Here is a 20,412-nt window from a genome sequence, read left to right as displayed (position 1 = left end):
ATAGTCTGGACTCTCAGTACAAATAAGTAGAGTTGCTGAGCCCCATGTAATCACAAGTTGTGAATATACTCTGAGCTTCCCTAGGAATGTTTGAAGATCCTCAAAGGGTAAAAGGCTTCACTAGGGGGAGCTGGATTTAATATGTAGGATTCTCATCAGTTCCTGGTAGAGAATTAATAGGGTTTTATGCATCTGATGACAGCCCAGACAGCATATGAATATTATATACCCACCAAGTTTATTATATGGATAAGAATCCAAAATGAAATCTTTAGACTCTGCTTGAGTCTATACTGGCCTCATCAAAATCAGATTATGACAAAGGTTTATGGGTCCGATTTTCTGCTGCTTGTTAAGATGCCTGAAGAATCTGAAGCCTGCAAAACAGTGTGGACCTGACTCCTGAGGAACATCTCAGAGTTAGAGCTGGCCTCTGACTGACACTCTCAGGTCCTTGTAGCATTCTGAGCATTGACTTAGTTAGAAGGTAACAATGCATAGAACTCCTCAAAATCAAAACAAAACAAAACAAAAACAAAAAAGCAGACATCCATTATCCACAAACAAAGACCTGGAGCCAGATTTGTGATTCAGGCAATGGAAAAACAGGAAACCAGAGTGATTTGTAAAGGACTCTGGACCCTGGAATTCAAAACTGGACCTTATCAGTAAACCCTATGACTTTGACATGAACTTATTCAGATTGTGCTAACAATACATCTTCCTGGTTCACGATTTGTATATCTGCCCTCTGACTATAGTAGACCCTGTGAGGTGACTGTCTGGCCCTGGAGCTGCTCTGTGAAGCCTTCATACCAATGGCCTTGACCTCATGCACAAATCAAGTGTGTTCACAAAGTCATTCCTGTTCTGATAATATAGACCTTCCACATTTAGGGATCTGATAGACCTTTCTATTTTCTCTGCAGCTGTTGCTCCCTTTTATTTCTTTAATGCTCCTTAGCTCTTTTGATAGGCAAGAAGAGAGATGAGATAAAACAAGTTAGTTGGCAATTCCATAGTGGTTTTAATTAATTCTCTGGTATAATTTTAACTGTACAGTGAAAATGTTTGTTATATTGTTAGAACTTTGTTGTTTTTATTTTTTTTCCTTACCACTCTTCTCTATTACAGATCGCTAGAGCCAGAGTGGTTGTTCTGCAGAACATCACATCACAGGTCTGAGAGCTTTCAGAAGGATCAGGAAGCAAGTAGGGCCTGCTTTACTCATGACCCTCCAGGTGTCTGCACCATCCTTTAAGGTCACATTCTATACCATGAAAAGATGTGGGTAGGACTACAGAGTTTTCAGAATTTTTAGGTGAGCAAATTACATTGCTGTTTCATCTTTTGGTATTTGGGGTGTTTGAGCTGTGTGATAGCAGGCATTTTGTCAACCTGAGCATACTACAGGGAAACCTGGGGTTAAGTCCAACTGAAGAGAAGTTTGTTTTGCAGTTTAATCAGGTCAATGGGTGACAGGGTCCTGTAAGACAGCATACTAATTAAAGCAGTCCTTTCTGCTCTCTGCCTAGCTGGGTACTGTCATAGTGTTGAAGAAACATTGATATACACCACACGCCCCATTAGTAAGTGACTGTAGAGGCCAGGGCTACATGAGCTTCTAAAAAGGAAATGGGAGAAGCTGGAAAGCTGACCTGTTCACCTTACTCTAATGATTAACTTTAAAGTATTTAAAACCTCTGATTGCTTATACTGACTGTTTCCCTTCATGTGGGCCTGTGGGGAAGAGTTTTACAGAATACTAACACAATACAAAGGAGAATAAGAGGGAGGCCACCATTTAACTGTGGTTGGCCTTGATAAACAGTAAATCAAGGGCTTTAAAGGTCATTGTACTTTTCTATTAATAAAAGGATGAGGAGGTGCTGTTCCCAAGGGTGACCCTCTGCCCATGCACAATTATAGTCATGGCTTCCTGCACCCCATTTTGTGATACGCCCACTGGAAATGTTGTTGTCAAACTGCCAAATCCGTGGCAGGCAAAACTGACAAACTTTGCCTGTCTTGGTTTTGCAGAGTGGTGATGAAAATAAATAGTCAGGCTGCTGCCTATGAGATTTCCTTCTCATGCAGTTTGCAAACACAGTCCATGTCCTAGCTGTGCTGCATTTAAACAAAGTATGTTACCCTGTTTCTTCAGCCGAGAGCTGGGTTGTCACCGTTTGGCAATTACTGATAGAGCAGGAAATCTCGCTCCCTGCCGCATGTACGTGCGGACGGAAGAAAAGCAATATTTATGGCTTGTGCTTGGAGACCAGATGCTGTATAGCATCTCTTTTCCAGAACTTTGAGGGGATCTGAAACCCAGAAGTGCAGTAATGTTCTATTTTGGAAGGGGAGGCAGGGGAGAACAGGCATATGGGAAATCTACCACACCGCATTTTCTTTTTTATCTGATACCTGATTGTATTGTACTGTCTATTATGGTTGGCTTTTCTGTGGTCAGCACCATGGTACCACCTGAAAAACAAAAGAGTAATATACAAAAGTGAGAAATGCTGCATGCTTACATATATTTGATAGAGGCAAACATTTCCCACAGAAAATTCTTCTTTTAATCTCTGCTATAGTCATTGTTTTACTTCAGTTTTACTCATCACACTATCAAGTTCAAGTTCAAATAAACTTTTTTTCCCCAGCACATTTATTCATAAAACATCTAGGCGGTGGGGAGAGTTTGAGACTTTGTTCTAAGGGCATTCCCTGATTCCCAGACTGGGCATGGCATGCAACTGCAGCAGTGAAAACAAAGGCCTCCCAATGTCTCCAGCAACTGGGGTAACTAAACATGACCTAGACCCCTGAGCTTCAGAATTTCCTAAGGTCTCAGATATGTGCCTTTAGGGGAGTTACAAGGCTAGTCCCACAATCTATTTTAAAAACTGAAGGTTTAAAGTGGATGGAGGTAGTTCATTCTTTTTTTCTTTTTGCTACAACAGTTGTTTATTTCCCCCCAAAGACATGTGGTTTGGCGAAGGTGCAGGAAAAGGAGAGGGCAGAAACATTTCTTCATAGTGCCAAGGAACTGGAGATTGCACAACTGACACCCTGAACAATGAGAGATTTCAATCAGTTTGTGTCAACTTTGAAGTTACTAGTCAGGGGAACATGTGGAAATGTAGCTGTGTCCTCTTTCTCTCTCTGTTAGCTCTTCCATCATCCACTCTTCATCACAGTTGTCTTAGATTTGCCTAACCAGAAGAATCACCTGAACACTTGTTGGAATTGCACTTCCCAGTCCCCTTACCCTCCTTAGATCTCCCTGAGAACCAGAATCTCTAGGGGACAGCCTTTGAAATCTATTTTTGAAAGATTCTCAGGTGAGTTTTATAATCTAGTAAGCTAGGAAAACACCGGTTTGCTGTTCATTACTTAGGTGCTCATTTAGGCATTTCTCCTTAACAATGCTGGTATTGTAGATCACAGTCAGAGACAATCTATTTCCTATCCCAAGAGATAAAGTTCTGGGCAGACTCAGGGTAACAGCATGGGGTGCATCTGTGACTGTCACAAAGAGTTTTGGAGGAGGAGGTAAGGTGCCATTGTAGATCTTCCAATAGTATCATTCAATAAAGATCTGTGATCATCTCTATTGCACCAGGCCCTGGTGTGTTCCTACAACTCCCACAAATCAAAAATCATCCAGATCATGAATCGAAGCTATAGAATCATGCTCTTGGAATGGTCTGAAGATTACTGAGCTAATTGGTTGCAGCGCCAAGTCATGTTAGCTCTGCTGTCCCAGTAAATGTTGCGTCTGGGTGGTCACACATATGCAAGGCTTCAGTGAAGCAGAAAGAAGGAATTATACACATTATGGGTTAAGAAGGTGAATCTATAATGGCAGAACTGGAGGGATGCCAGAATACATTAGCATTCAGTTTGCAGTGGTCTTATAGGAGAAAAACTCAAGGTGAAAATTCACTTTTTAAAACTGATATGCATTATCGATTTTGTTATAGGTTGGAAGCCAAACTCCACTGTTGGTTGCATACAGATTCAATGTGAAATTTGGCCTCCCAGTGCCTTTGAAGGCAATTGCATTATCTTATGAGTTCAAAGGCATTTGCAAATGAATAACTTGGAGGTGAATTTTCACCTTGGCAAGCAAATACAGGAGAGTAAAACCTTTCCTCATTTCCACACATTTGGTACATTTCACCTGGAATTCAGTGTTATTTGTAAGTAATGAGCCTTTTACTATAATACTTATCTTTGTCTATGTATAAATAGGTTACTCCCCGAGGAGAAATTAAAGTAACATCTGCTTTAAAATATGAAATGTTGCTGAAGAAAGCCTTGGTCCCAATCTCCATGTTCCCATCTCTCAGGGTTAAAGTGAGAGTGCTTTCAGTTTTTGTTTTTTTGTTTGTTTTTATTGTACTGAACACTCAAAGTCTGCAGCTCTGACAGTGAAGCCTGTGCCAGAGTGAGCCAAGAGGGTGCCAAGCTGTGTGTGCCTAGGATGTGACTTGTTCACACGTGAAGAGATGCCTGACTTAGGGATGGTTTTGCTCCTCACAAACATTTATATACAAGCACACCCTTTTCCAGAAAAGGACAACAAATAGTTTTATTAAGAAAACTGGGTTATAATGCAATAAATGATCATGAAGCATGACATGCCTTTTAAAATCCCTTCTTGATGAAGGTGTGAAGAATGCATTATGAGCACCTTAGAAGTTCTGAGTATTATGCATATATTTATAGAATTATGGAGACAAACATGCAGGCCTGAGAAAATAACATTGTTTTTTTTGCTATGGTAATATATATAAAAAAGAAACTAGAATGAACTTTTTTTCTATGTACACAAAAACTACTTTAAAAGCTATCAATAAGCCATTATCTTATACTTGAAAAGGACTGTTAGTTTTCCACTGTAAGTGACCCATTTTCTGTGGTTTGTGACTCGTTGTCATACACAATTTGTTCCAGGCTAACATACTTGCTCTATTTCATTCAAAGGCTCTAGTCTCAATTGATTCAGTAATGAACTGATGCAAAAATGAGAAGGTTGGTTGTTCTGATATGAGGAGTAAATCTGAGGCTTTGTTCTAATCAATATTAACTGACCACTTTAGGATATATAAAGAAAAGAACCTTCTCCACAAGAGGGTGATTGAAAAAGGTATACTGTAATGATTGCAGTCATTCCATTTTATGAGGAATTTCACTACCACCATGTGGTAGGGTCTGCAAGAAGCCTGAGGTTTGTGGAAGTGTTTATAGGAAACACTGGGAAGGTTTCCACAGGACCTGGTTCACAGAACGCTACTCTGTTTTAAACTTCAGCTGTAGGGTTTTCAGCTAGAACTTGACATCTAATGCAGAAAATGCTTCTGCATTAATTAGAGTAATTTTTGTGGCTTATGGCTATTTACATAAAAGCTTTGTTCTTAAAGGCCCACAGCAATGTAACATTTATTGCCCATGTGAATGTAAGTGATTAACCTGGAAATTTGCAGGGAGACAGCCTTAGGAAGTGGAATTTAAATGTAAATCCAGTATATGGTACTAAATTTCTGAGCTAAATTTTATTCCTTATGCCATCCCTGAGTACACAGCTCTCTCACTCCTTCAGAGGAGGGCTTTTGAAGTAAATGGAAATGTACTTTGGTACATTTCCTTCTAGATTTTACATGAATGCACTATCCAATAACATTATGCATTATTATGAAGTTACATGGTAATGCCTTGGGCTCCACCCATGGAAGTGAATTGTGTGGGCTCTTTAAGTCCTTTTTGGATAAAAATACAGACCTGTATCCAAGGGCTCATGTTGAATCTAAAATGATTCAGATTCAATATGAACTGCATTTTGTCCCAGGTATCAGTAGAAGTCCCACAGTACCTTTTGCAACAATAGGGTGAAGATCCTAGTGTCTTGGCCAATTTCCAAATGGTGCAATTCCATCCTCTACTTGCCTAACATTTCCTCTGCCATCCAGGTGGTAGAAAAGTCACTTTCTAGCTTTGAGGGTGTCATGTTAGACTATTATGGAGTAATACTCTAAGTTAGTGAGGCATTTGACACACACCAGCACTGATATATTTGCTAATTGGTAGTAATGTGAAGTGACAACTAATTCTGTTGAAACTTTTAATGTAAAATGACTTACAAAATTCTAAGTTAAAAGCTGCATTTCAAATATAAGCCTAATTTCATCAGTCAGTTAAAGGATCCACTCAAAATATTTTATCCTCGCTAGAAAATACAAATAAACATTCCAAAATGTGTGGTTCTGTAAATGATTTGTTATGGGGGGTGAGGTGCTGCTGAAGATGAGGATCTGTTCAGCACTTTTAACTATGCAGAAATTCTTACTCTATTAAGATAATCCTTGGGATTGGGAGTAAAAAGGAGAAAACTGTATTTGAACAATGATTAAAATAAATTTTTTTAAAAAAGATAATCCTAGTGTTGGCTCTGAGAATGGCTAAACATTATCATTTCAAATGACCATGGCTATTAACAAGTTGTTTATACAGACGACATGCAGAAACAGGATGTGTGCCTCTGGCAAGCCTGCCTCTGCTGGGGCAGCCCTGCCATCACCCTGATGACCACCAACAAAAGGAGTTACACAACCACGAATAGGCATTAATTAGCTGCTCCCAACAATGGCATGAACTGAAATGGCACAGAAATGGGATGAAGATGGTTTCTGCACCTGTGAGCTGGAAGTCATCACCTGTTCCACTGTGGCAGTTGGCCTGGTCATCATCACATTCATCCAGCAGGTTCCCGTTGGGAGTGGTTGGTCCAGCTGTAGGTGCTGAAATAAAGTCCAAGGATTATTATCTCTCTCCTGAAATGTATTCTCAAGCCTCTGGCTGTTGAATCTGCTAACACTTTTGAAGAAAACTCTAATCTGTTGCAAGAAGGCCAGGAACATGGTTGACCTTTTTTAGGAGCTAAATAGACTTGGAATTTGCAGAATCCACTGGGGACTGTTTTGTTTGGATGTTTGATCTATATTTGCTGAATAGAGTTGACTGCCTTACCATTTTCTACATTGTTATCTATATAAACATAATTTTTTGAAAAAGTTCTAGAATTCTCATGGTTATTTATTCATGACCCTGGAGTTGAGAAATTTGATTGTAGAGATGTTGCATGAACTGTTTTTCTGCTCATTTTCAAGGTGCTAGAGAACCCACTTATCATGAGTTCTATTATATTCTTAGTACTTACTAAGTTTCCTTAGTTTCATTATAAGTTTTTCCCCAAAAGATAATCCCAACACTTTCACTTTTAGTACAATATTGTGTTTTGTTTTTTTTTTTCTTTAAAGACCTACCGTCTCCAGATCAGGTATCTGAGAGGATTTGGCTTAGATATCCTGGGGTCATTTTACCTGAACTCCCAGAGGACTGAATTCCACTGCCAGCAGGGATTCTCATATCTGCGAGTTTGTGGATGAAAGGTATCTGACATTAATCAAAGACTACTTTTGATCTTTAAATTAAGTTTGGTCTATTTTTTTTCAGCTTGTTACTCATTTTTGCAATCTGTTTAATGTTTTACAGTTTTGGGTATTGCATTTCACTTTATGAGACCAAATATAATGTACAGTTCTCTTGATGCCTGAGAACCAGACAAGAGCAAGGGTCTGTTCTCTAACAGTTTGTGGCCAGTAGTAATGTCTAGTAACTCCTGCTTTCTCAATAAAAATTTGACATTGTAATTGTGCTTAAATACTGAGCAGAATTATGACAAATGTAGAAATGTAGCTAGTTTCAACTTTCTCAGCTCCCCCAAAGCACACACCAATAGTCACTAGAAACTCAGCATGCACGGATATTGTGTACACTATTTAGAAATACAGTCTATACTTTGTAAAATGCATATACAAATATGCCAGGCTCTACCACTTACTTTTTTCAATTTTAATTTTTATATTTTTCAATTACAGTTGACATGAAATATTATCTTAGTTTTAAGTACAAGAAATACAGCACAGTGGTTAGACATTTATGTAACTTAGAAAGCAGTCACCACAATAAGTCTCGTGCCCACCTGGCATCATACATACTTACTATGATATTGATTATATTCCTTATTCTGTACTTTTATAGCCTCATGCCTATTTTGTAATTGCCCATTTATATATCTTAAACTCTTTACCTTTTGCACGTAGCCCCTAACTCCAGCTCACACCTGTTAACCATTAGTTTGCTCTCCGTATCTATGAGTCTCTCTATTGTGTTCATTCATTTATTCTGGTTTTTAGATTCCACATATAAGTAAAAGCATATGGTGTTTGTCTTTCTATCTGACTTTTTTTCACTTAGCATAATACATTCTATGTATGTCCATGTAGTTGCAAATGGTAATATTCCATTCCTTTTTATGACTAATACTCATATATATATATGTATACCACATCTTCTTTATCTACCCACCTACTGATGGACACTTAGGTTGCTTCCATATCTTGGCTATTATAAATAACACTGCAGTATCATAGAGATGCAAATATAGTCTTGATTTTGTGTTATGGATTTCTTCAGATAATCCCCAGAAGTGGAATTGTTGAGTCATAAGGTAGTTTTATTTTATTTTTATTTTTTGAAGAATATCCGTATTGTTTTAAGTAGTGGTTGCACCAATTTGCAATCCCATCAATAGTGCACGAGGCTCTTCTATTTTCTCCTCATCCTGGCCAACACCCGTTGTTTGTTGTTTTATTGATGATAGCCATTCTGACAATCATGAGCTGGTATCTCATTGTGGTTTTAATTTGCATCTCTCTGACAATTAATGACATTGAGCATCAGTTCATATGTCTACTGGACATCTGTATGTCCTCTTAGGTCCTCCACTCATTTTTAAAAAAATAAATGAAGCCCATTTTATTATTCCAAGTATTAATGATAAAAACATTCAGCCCAGCTGTTGCATTTTAAGAAATGAAAATACCATGTTTTTTAATTGGATCATTTGTTTTTGGTGTTAATTTCTATTTATTTATAAATTTTGGATATTAAGCCTTCATCTAGTGTTATTTTGGCAAATATCTTTTCCCACTCAGTAGGTGATCTTTTTGTTTTGTTGATGGTTCCTTTGTTGTGCAAAAACTTTCTAATTTGGTGTACCCCAATTTGTTTATTTTTTCATTTGTTTTCCTTGTCCGAAAAAAATATATCCAAAAAGTATTGTAAAGAGCAATGTCAAAAAGTTGACTGCCTATGTTTTATTCTAGGAGTTTTACAGTTTCAGGTCTTGTATTTGTCTTTAATTCATTTTAAGTTTATTTTTGCATAATGGTGTAAAAAAAGTGGTCTAGTTTGCTTTTGTGCATATTCTGTCCAGCCTTCCCAATGCCACTTGTTAAGTAGACTGTCTTAACAAGTCTACTTAACTTTACCCCATTTTATGTTCTTGCCTCCTTTGTTAAATATTAATTAACCATACAAATATGGATTTATTTCTAGGCTTTCCATTCTGTTCCATTGATCTATGTGTCTGTTTTTATGCCAGTACCATGTTGTTTTGATTACTATGGGCTTGTAGTATATTTTGATATCAAGTAGTGTGATAACTCTGTTTGTCACACTAGTGACTATCACACAGAATGACTTACTCTGTTCTTTGTCAAGATTGTTGTGGCTATTAAAAAAGTCTTTTATGTTTCCATATACATTTTAGAATTATTTGTCTTAGTGACAATGTGAAAAATTCCATTGGTATTTTGAAAGGTATTGCAATTGACTCTATAGATTGCTTTGGGTAGAATGAATATTTTAACAATATTAATTCTTCTTATGCATGACATGGTACATGCTGACATTTATCTGTATCTTCTTATGATTTTCCAAGTACAGGTCTTTTATCTCCTTGATAAAATATATTCCTAGGCATTTTTATTTTTTGATGAAATTGTACATAGGGTTTTCTTAATTTCTCTTTTTGATAGTTTGTTATTGGTATATAAAAATGCAACAAACTTCTGAATATTAATTTTGTATTTTGCCATATTGCTGGATTCATTTATCAGTTCTAATAGTTGTTAGGTGGAATCTTTAGGATTCTCTGTATACAGTATCATGTCATCTAGAAATAATGACAGTTTTATATCTTTCTTTCCAACTTGGATGCCATTCATTTATTTTTCATGTCTGATTACTGTGGGTAGGACTTTCAATACTATGTTGAGTAAAAGTGGTGAAAGTGAACGTCCTTGTCTTGTTCCTGATCTTAAGAAGAATGCTTTTGCTTTTCCTTGTTGATTATAATGCTAGCTATGGATTTTTCATATATAGCCTTTATTATGTTGAGGTGCCTTCCCTCTACTCCTACTTTGTGCAGAGTTTTTTTTTTTTAATCATAAATGGATGCTGGATTTTGTTAAATGCTTTTTCTACAGTTATTGATATGATCATATGATTTTTATCCTTTATTTTTAAGTGGTATGTCATGTTAAGTGACTTGTGAATATTGAATTAAACTTGTATCCTAGTAATAAATCCCACTTGATCTTAGTGTATGTTCTTCTCAGTATATTGATGAATTAAGTCTGCTAACATTTTTTGAAGATTTTTGCATTTATATTGATGAATAATTCTTTTCTTGTAATTAATTGTCAGGGTCTGAAATCAGAATAACGTTGGCCTTATACAATGACCTGAGACTCTTCACTCTCTTGAATTTATTGGGATGGTTTTAGGAGGGTGTGTTAATTTTTTTGGAATGTTTGGCGAAATTCATACGTGAAGTTATCCAGTCCAAGACTCTAGTTGGCTGAGAATTTTTGATTACTGATTTGACCTGTTCAGATTTTCTGTTACTTCTTGATTTATTCTAGGAATAGGGTAACTTTCTAGGCATTTATCCATTTCTTCCAGATTGTCCAATATGTTGGTATATAGTTTGTACTATTTTCTTGTATCCTTTGTATTTCTTTGGTGTCAGTTGTTACTTATCCTCTTTCATTTCTTGTTTTATTTATTTAGGTCCTTTCTCTTTTTTTCTTCATAAGTCTGGTTAAAGTTTTATTAATTTTATCTTTCCAAAGAACCAACTCTTGGTTTTATTTATCAATAAGAATATTTCTTATACTTTATGGTGTGCATTTCCATTCTATCTTGGATATCCAAATCCAGCTATGGATTTGTTTGCTGTTCTTTGTTGATTCCTTTGTGTGAGGTTAGTTAATTTGAGGTTTTCCTTGTTTCTTGAGGTGGGCCTGTGTTGCTATGAATTTCCTTCTAAGGACTGCTTTCACCATTTCCCATATATTTTGGGTCTATGTTTTCATTTTCATTTGTCTCAAAGTATCTTTTTTAAAGATGGCTAAATATAATATATTTTATTTTTGTTCATTTACAGTTGTCCCAATTTTTCCTCCATTGCTCTCCTCTGCCCCACCCCACCCCACCCCCACAATCAATCCCCACCCTGCTGTGCATGTCCATGGGTCCTCTTGCCTTGATGTCATTGTTAACTCACTCATTGTTTGGTAGCCCATTATTTAGCCTCCATGTGATTGTGTGTTTTTCATTTTTCTTCTTGTAATTGATTTCTAGTTTCATACCACTGTGGTTGAAGAAAATGCTTGATATGATTTCAATCTCCTTAAATTTGGGGGTACTTGTTTTGGGGCCAAATATTTGATTTATCTTATAAATTGTTCCACGTGCAGTAGAAAAGATTGTATATTTGGGTGCTTTGGGGTAAAATGTTCTGTAAATATCAATGAGATCCATCTGGTTTACAAAGTCCTTTATGGCTACTGTTTCTTTGTTGGTTGTTTTGTCTAGATGATTTTTCCATTGATGTCAATGGGGTGTTAAAGTCTCCTATAATTACTGTATTGATAGTGACCTCTCTCTTTAGTTTGTCAATATTTGCTTTATTGACAAATAAAATATAGGCACTCCAATATTTTTGTGCTTAAATGTTTACAAGGGTTTTATTCTTTTACTGGATTGATCCCTTTATCATTATAAAATGTCCAATTTTATCTTCTTTAATAGCCTGTGTTTTAAAGTCTATTTTGTGTGATATAATTATTGCAACCCAAACTTTTTGTTTTCATTTCCATTTGCATGAAATATCTTTTTCCATCCTCCTATTACTTTCAGTCAGTGAGTGTTTTGATTTGAAGAGGGTCTCTTGTAAACCATACATGCAGGGGGTAGACAAAAGTAAGTTTACAGTTGTGAGTCTACAAACACAGAGTTGACTCTTATATTATAATTTACTAATTATTGTATTGCTTCTTTGTATTATAATAACTATACTTCTGCCCACCCCTATATATGACTCTTGTGTTCTTATACATTTAGCGATCCTAAATTTTTTGGTTGGAGCATTTAATCCATTTACATTTAAAGTGATGATTGATAGGTATGGAGTTATTGCCATTTTATTCATATTTATGTTCTTTTTAAAATTTTTCTTTTGAAAGAGTCCCTTTAACATTTCTTGTAACACTGGCTTTGTGGTGATGAAATCCTTTAGCTTTTTCTTATCTGGGAATGTCTTTATCTCTCCTTAAATTTTATTTTTATTTAAAAAATTTTTTATTGAATTTATTTGAGTGACAATCTTCAATAAATTTATGTTTCAAGTGTATAGTTCTATAATACATCATCTGTACATTGTTAGTATGTGTTCATGACCCAAAAGTCAAGTCTCCATCACCATTTATCACCCTTTATTCTCTTCTACCTCCCACAACTCCTTTTCCCTCTAGTCTTCATACTGTTGTCTGTGTCTATAAAATTTTTTCTTTAATCCCTTCAATTGTTTTCAACCAGCCTCCTAAACCCCTCCTCCATCTGACAGTTGTCAGTCTCTTTTTTTGTATCCCTGTATCTATGGGTCTGTTCTATTTTGTTCACTAGTTTATTTTGTTCGTTAGATTATACAAAATAAGTGAAATCATGTGGCATTTGTCATTCTCTGATTGGCTTATTTCATTTAGCATAACATTCTCCAGATCCATCAGGGCTGTTGCAAAAGGCAAGATTTCTTTCTTTTTTTAAGGCCAAGTAGTATTCCATTGTGTAAAAGTAGCACAGCTTTTGTATCCATTTGTCTGCTGATGGGTACATGAGCTACTTCCAAATCCTGGCTATTGTACGTAACAGTACAATAAACATAGGAGTGCATATGAATATATTTTTTCAAATTACTGCTTTGGGTTTCTTTGGATACATGCCCAGAAGTGAAAATGCTGGGTTATAAGGCAGTTCCATTTTTAGTTATTTGAGGGAATTTCATACTGTTTTCTACAGTGTGGTAGAAACACTGGTGTAGGAATGCACCAATCTGCATTCCTACCAACAATGCACTAGGGTTCCCTTTTCTCCACATCCTCACCAACACTTGTGTTTTGATTTTATGATGATAGTCATTCTGACAAGTCTAAGGTAATATATCATTGTGGTTTTAATTTGCATTTCTCTGATGATTACTGACATTGAGCATCTTTTTATATGTCTATTGGCCATCTGTATGTCCTCTTTGGAAAAGTGTCTATTCAGGTACTTTGCCCATTTTTAAATTGTTTTTTTTTTGTGTGGGTTTTTTTTTTGGTGTTGAGTTTTATAAGTTCTTCATAGATTTTGGATATTAACCCCTTATCAAATGTATCAGTGTTCTCCCATTCACTTCATTGTCTTTTCATTTTTGTTGATGGCTTTCCCTTTGTTATGTAAGACTTTTTAGTATGATGTACTTCCATTTGTTTATTTTTTCTTTTGTTTCCCTTGCCCAAGAAGGTCTATCAGTAAAAATATTGGTATGAAAACTGTTTGAAATTTTATACCTATGTTTTCTTCTAGGACCTTTATGGTTTACAGTCTTTGATTCATTTTGAATTTATTCCTGTTTATGGTATAAGAAGGTACTCTATTTTTATTTCTTTGTCCAACAGCTTTCATTGAATAGACTGTCTTTACTCCATTTTATGTTTTGGACTCTTTTGTCAAATATTAATAAAAGCATAGATTTATTTGTGGATTCTCTGTTTGTTCCATTGATATATGTGTTTATTTTTTTCCAGTACCATGCTATTTTGATTACTATGGCCTTATAATGTACCTTAATATCAAATGGTGTGATTCCTCTGACATTGTTCTTGACAATCTTTTTGTCAAGATTGCTGTGGCTATTCTGGATCTTTTGTCATTCCACATACATTTTTTTGGAATATTTGTTCTAGTTCTATGAAATATGCCATTGGTATCTTGATAGGAAATATATTGAATTTATAGATTGATTTAGGGTAGTATTGACATTTTAATGATGTTACTTCTTTCCATTAACAAGGGATATGCTCCCACTTATGTATATTTTCTTCAATTTCTTTCCTCGATGTCTCATAATTTTCTGAATATAGGTCAGTAACATCCTCAGTTAAATTTGTTCCTAGGTATTTTAGTGTGTGTGTGTGTGTGTGTGTGTGTGTGTAAAATTATATATAGATTTTTTTAGTTTCCATTTCTGATAGTTCATTATTGGTGAATAAAAATACAACTGACTTCTGCATATTTATTTTGTATATTGATTCTTCACTGAATTAATTAATCAGTTTTAGTCATTTTCGGTGGCATTTTTAGCATTCTCTGTATACAGTATCATGTCATCTATAAATAATGATGGTTTTACTTCTTTCTGATTTGGATGCCTTTTATTTCTGCTTGTTGTCTGGTTTCTGTACTATGACTTTCTGTACTATGATGAATAAGAGTAGTGAAAGTGAACATCCCTGTCTTGTTCGTGATTTTAAGGAAAATGCTTTTAGTGCTTTCCTGTTGAGTATAATGTTGTCTGTGGGTTTGTCATATATGGCCTTTTTTATGTTGAGGTATGTTCCCTCTATACCCGTTTTGCTGGGAGGTTTTATCATAAGTAGGTGTTGGATCTGGTCAAATGCTTTTTCTGTATCTATGGATATGATCCTGTGGTTTTTATTCTTCATGTTATTTGGTATATCAACATTTATTGATTTGCAAGTACTACACCAACATTGCATATCCAGAACAAATCCCACTTGATCTTGGTGCATGATCTTTTTAATGTATAGTTGGATCCAATTTGCTAATATTTTGTTGAGGATTTTAACATCTAGTTTATCAGGGTTATTGGCCTATAATTTTCTTTCTTTGTAGTTTTTTTTATGGCTTTAGATGTTGGATTATGCTGGCCTTGTAAAACAAGCTTGGGAATATTACCTCCTCTTGAAATGTTTGGAATAGTTTGAGAAGTATAGGTGTTAGTTCTTCTTTGAATGTTTTGTAAAATTCACCTGTGAAGCCCTCTGGTCCAGGACTTTTGTTTGGGGGGATATTTTTGAAAAGTGATTAAACTTAATTAGTTATAATTTGTTATTCATATTTTCTGCTTTTTCTTGATTCAATTTTGAAGGTTTTATGTTTCTAGGAATTTATCCACTTCATCCAGATTGTCCAATTTGTTGGCATAAAGTTGTTTATGATATTTTCTTACAATCATTTGTATTTCTGTGGTGTCAGCTGTTACTTTTCCTCTTTTATTTCTGATTTTATTTATTTGGGTTATCTCTCTTTTTGTCTTGATAAGTCTGGTTAAAGGGTTTTCCATCTTGTTTAACTTTTCAAAGAATCAGCTGTTGGTTTTATTGATCTTTTGTAATGTTTTTAGACTTTATTTTGTATTTTTCTGCTCTAATATTTATTTTCTTTCTTCTCATTGTGGGTTTTGTTTGTTGTTCTTCTTCTAGTTCCATTAAGTGTAAAGTTATATTTTTTTTGAAATTTATTTTGTTTCTTGAGGTAGGCTTGTGTTGCTATGAATTTCCCTCTTAGGACTGCTTTTGTGTGTTCCATGGACAGTGCGTTGTATATTCATTTTCATTTGTTTCAATGTATCTTTTGATTTCTTTTTTAATCTCATTCTTAACCCACTCATTGTTTAGTAATGTGTTATTTAACCTCCATGGTTTGTCTATTTTTCAGTTTTGTTCTTGTGATTGATTTCTTGTTTCATACCATATAGTCAGAGGAAATGCTGATATGGTTTCTGTGTTCTTAAATTTATTGAGACTTGTTTTGTGTCCTAACATGTGGTCTATCTTAAAAAATGTTCCATGTGCACTTGAAAAGAATGTATATTCTGCTGCTTTTGTGTGAAATGATCTGAGGATATCAACCAAATCTTTCTGATTTAGTGTGTCATTTAAGCCTGATGTTTCCTTGATGATTTTCTGTTTGGAAGATCTATCCATTGATGTCAATAGGATGTTAAAATCCCCTGCTATGATTTTATTAATGTTGATTTCTCCCTTTATGTTCATCAAGATTTGCTTTACATATTTAGGTGCTCCTATGTTGGGTGTATAAATGTTTACAAAGGGTATAGCCTCTTGTTTGATTAATTCTTTTATTATGTAGTATCCTTCTTTGTCTCTTTTCATAGCCTTTGTTTGAAAGTCTATTTTTGTCTGATATAAGTATTGCTACACCAGCTTTGTTGAAAATTTCCATTTGCATGATATATTTTTTACATCCCTCTACTTTAATTCTGCATGTATCTTTCATTCTGTAGTGGGTCTCTTGGAGGCAGCATATATATTGGTCTTGTTTTCTTATCCATGCAGTTACCCAATGTCTTTGGACTATAACATTTAAATTATTTACATTTGAAGTGATTATTGATAGGTATGCACTTATTGCCCTTTTATTCTTTATGACTATATTCCTCTGTTTTTCCTCTTTTTGCTCTTTATAAAGAACATCCTTTAACATTTCTTATAGTACTGGTTTCGTGGTAATAAACTCCTTTAGCATTCTGTTGTCTAAAAAGCTCTTTATTTCTCCTTCAATTTTAAATGTTAGCCTTTCTGGGTAGAGTAGCGTTGTTTGTAGTTTCTTGCTTTTCATCACTTTAAATATCTCATGCCAATCCTTTCTAGTCTGAAGAGTTTCTGTTCAGAAATCAGCTGACCGTCTGTAAGAGCTCCTTGTGGATAACTAACTGTCTTTCTCTTGAGGTATTTAAGATTCTGTTTTTGTCTTTAATCTTTGCCATTTTAATTATGATGTGATATGACCCTCTTTGGATCCATCTTGTTTGGGACTTGTGTATTTTTTTCCTTCACCAGGTCAGGGAAGTTTTCAGGCATTATTTACTTAAATAGGTTTTTGATCCCTAGCTCTCTCTCTTCTCCTTCTAGTACACCTATAAAATGGGTGTTGTTACACTTCATGTTGTCCCAAAAGTCCCTTAAACTATTTTTTAAAAAGTTCTTTTTTCTCTTTGCTGCTCTGACTGGGTGTTTTCTCCTACCTTGTCTGCCAAATCACTGATTTAATACTCTGATTCATCCAACTTATGGTTTATTCCTTCTAATGTATTCTTTATTTGAGATATTGTGTTCTTCATTTGTGACTGGCTTTTTTTTATGGATTCTATGTCCTTTTTCATGCTGTTGAGGTTCTCAGTAAGTTCTTGGAAGTTCTCACTAAGTTCCTTGACCATCCTTATAACCGTATTTTTTAAACTCTATTCCTGGTAAATTGTTTGCCTGCATTTTTTTCTTGAAATTTGTCCTGTTCTTTCACTTGGGGCATGTTTCTTTGTCTCACCATTTTGGCTGCTTATTTGTACTTATGTAGTAGGTGTGCTGTGAGACTTAGTGGCACAGTCTCCTTGATCATCTGAGCTAGGGCTCCAGGAATATCCTTTGTATGGGTTATGTTGGCCCTCCTATTGTAATTGAGTCTTGATTCCTACTGACCCATTTGTGCATGAGGTCAACATTTAGGCTGGCTGACTGTGTGGATCTACCCTGACCACTGTGTATGAGGTACTATGTTGGTGCTGACCACACAAAGTGTAATTTGTATCAGCAGGGTCTGTTGCCTGCCAATACCTTCCTTTGGATATGCCACTTATGAAGCTAACTGGATTCTTCTCTGATGCTGTCTGAAGCTTGCCATTGAGTATGCTGGTTCTGCGCCATTTAGGAGGAGTTTTGATGCTGGTCAATGTCAGATACTGATTGTGACTGGCACTGGGTAACCTGTTTGGAGCTACAAGGTGACCCACAATTTGTGGCTACCTCTGTTGAGCCTTGGTGTGAGGGAAGGACCAAGGTGCATACCAACACCAACTTCTACCAGTACCGAGCCAAGGGTCAGGTCAGTAGAAGGCTCAAGGCACCTCCAGATTCTTGTCTGACTGACTTCGCCTGCCTAGGCTCAGTCACTGAAATAGTCACTGGCAGTACCTGAGTTCCATGAGGTATTTTCTCAGTGAGTCACCAGATAAGGACAAGTGGTGTTCACTACAGATACAGCTTTAAACTTGGTGCCAGTGCTGGGTCTGATGCCACTCACCAAAAGTCACAGGATAACCCACTGGGTGCCCACAGACCTTTGTATTTTGGTGGGGTCTCAGGGAGTCATCAGGGTGAAGCCAGGAGAGTTTATGAGGCCCAAGGAGACCAAGGTTTGGCTGTGTGAAAGAAATGCTCTGCACTGGTGGGCATGTAAGGGAATAATGGTCTCTGTCCTAAACCCACACAACTCAGACTGTCTTAGATTCTGCTGAGAGCCCATGCTCAGCAGGACATGACAGCCCAGAGTTGAAAGGGTGAGGCTATTGAATTTCATGAGGGAGAGGGGCCAGTCAGACTTGAGGGAAGGTGATGTTGAGTGGCTTCCTCCCCAGAGCCATACAGCTCAATCTGGATTCTGTCCAGATCTCCTGGGGAGTCTGGGCTTGGCAAGGCAGGATCTCCAGGAGTCAGGAGGGTATGGCTGCTGGCTGTCTAGATGATGAGGCTAGCAGATCTCCTGTGGCAGTAAGGCACCAGTTATGTTTTCAGGAAAGTAGGGGAAATGGCTTGTATTCCAAAGTCAATAATCAGTCATGACATCCCCTGAATCTGACTGGACCTCTGCACCCCAACAGCCAGGCAGCTGACACTCAGCAGGGCATGAATTCTGCAGAGTAGGGCAGCAAGGAGTCCAGAGGGTGGAGCTTTTGCATTCCCCCAGGCTGATGCTGTAAAGAGGGTAATGCTCCACCTAAGAAAGATAAAATCGGCAATCTGGGAGAAGGATTCAGTTATCCTGGCAGTTGTCCCTCTGGATCTCTCCCCAGAGCCACAAACCCCATGCTCTCCTTATGGACTCTAGTCTGCTCCACACTCCCAGAATAGTAGCTGTGAAGAATATTTTGTGTGTTGGCCTTTTAAGAGGGTTATTGTGTCTCTAGCAGACTCCTGTCTCGCCCTGGTGGACAGAACCCGCATAGATTTTCATTGGCAGATGTTATGTGGGCACCTCTTTCTGGTTGTGGTGCTCTGGGCTAGAAAGCCTGGTATGGGGTTGATACACCATAGTCCTCAGGGGTAAGCTTTGAAGTTTAGATATCCCTCTGAATTCTCAGCTGGGGCATGCAGGTGCACAAGGACAACCCTTTTTTTTTTTTTGCCTTCCTACTAGTCTGGATGTGGCATCTTTTGTAAATACTTGGTTACATGACTTCTGTTCAGTTAATTGTTCTATATCTTAATTGTAACTCTGGTTTGATCTCAGGAGGAAGTGAGTATACCTTCTACCTACTCCACTGCCATTTTGGCTTTCCTCTCTCTTTCAATTTTAAATGATTCTCTTGGTTGTTGGTCCTTGTTTTTCACTACTTTGAATATTTTGTGTCAGTTCTTTGTGGCTTGCAAAATTTTTTTGAGAATCAGTCATATGGAAGCTCCCTTGTAGGAAAATAACTGCCTTTCTCTTGCTCTTTCTAAGATTCTTTGTCTTTAAGCTTTGCCATTTTAATTTTGATGTATCTTGGTGTGGTCTCTTTGGGTTCATATTGTTTGAGATTCTCTGCACTTCTTGGACTTGTATGTCCATTTTTACAAATATGCTCTCAATCCCTTGCTCTCTCTTCTCTTTCTGGTACCCCTATGATGTGAATATTGTTATGCTAGGTATTGTTCCAAAGGTCCCTTAAACTAACCTTTCCTTTCTTTTTGATGTTTAGATTAGGTGTTTTCTGCTACCTTGTCTTCCAAATTGCTGATTCAGTCCTTTGCTTCATCTAATCTGCTATTGATTCCATCCAGTGTATTCCTTATTTGGGTCCTTTTTTGTGGTTTCTATATCCTTTTTTTTAAATGCTTACTATTTCTTTGTGTGAAGTTCTCAGTGAGTGCCTTAATTCTTTTCCTAAGTTCATTGAGTATCCTTATAACTTCTGGTATGAACTCTGTATCTAGTAGGTTGCTTGCCTCCATTCTTTTTGTTGTTGTTGTTCTTTTTTTTTCCTCCTGTTCTTTCATTTGGCACATGTTTCATTGCCTCCTCATTTTGGTGGACTCTCTGTGTTTGTTTTTATATATTAGGTTTGATCAGCTACGTCTCCCAGTCTTGGTAGAGTGG

General features: G+C 36.5%; 1 protein-coding gene across 6 annotated transcripts in view; it reads right to left on the bottom strand.

Moving 5' to 3' along the window:
- The window catches only part of NRP1 (neuropilin 1), a 163,101-nt gene that overhangs the window by 14,454 nt on the left and 128,235 nt on the right, over positions 1-20,412 (bottom strand). For 4 of the 6 annotated variants that reach the window (XM_036027501.1, XM_036027499.1, XM_036027503.1 and 1 more), the window contains 2 exons: positions 6,699-6,803; positions 2,425-2,484 (listed from right to left, as the gene is read on the bottom strand). In XM_036027501.1, coding sequence (XP_035883394.1) covers positions 2,425-2,484; positions 6,699-6,803 — 165 coding nt within the window. The remainder of the gene's footprint in view (positions 1-2,424; positions 2,485-6,698; positions 6,804-20,412) is intronic. The other 2 variants (XM_028505491.2, XM_028505490.2) reach the window with 1 other exon arrangement.

This window comes from Phyllostomus discolor, chromosome 1 (genome assembly GCF_004126475.2).
Source record: "Phyllostomus discolor isolate MPI-MPIP mPhyDis1 chromosome 1, mPhyDis1.pri.v3, whole genome shotgun sequence".
Taxonomy (NCBI): Eukaryota; Metazoa; Chordata; class Mammalia; order Chiroptera; family Phyllostomidae; genus Phyllostomus; species Phyllostomus discolor.
This window is presented reverse-complemented; position numbering and strand designations above follow the sequence as displayed.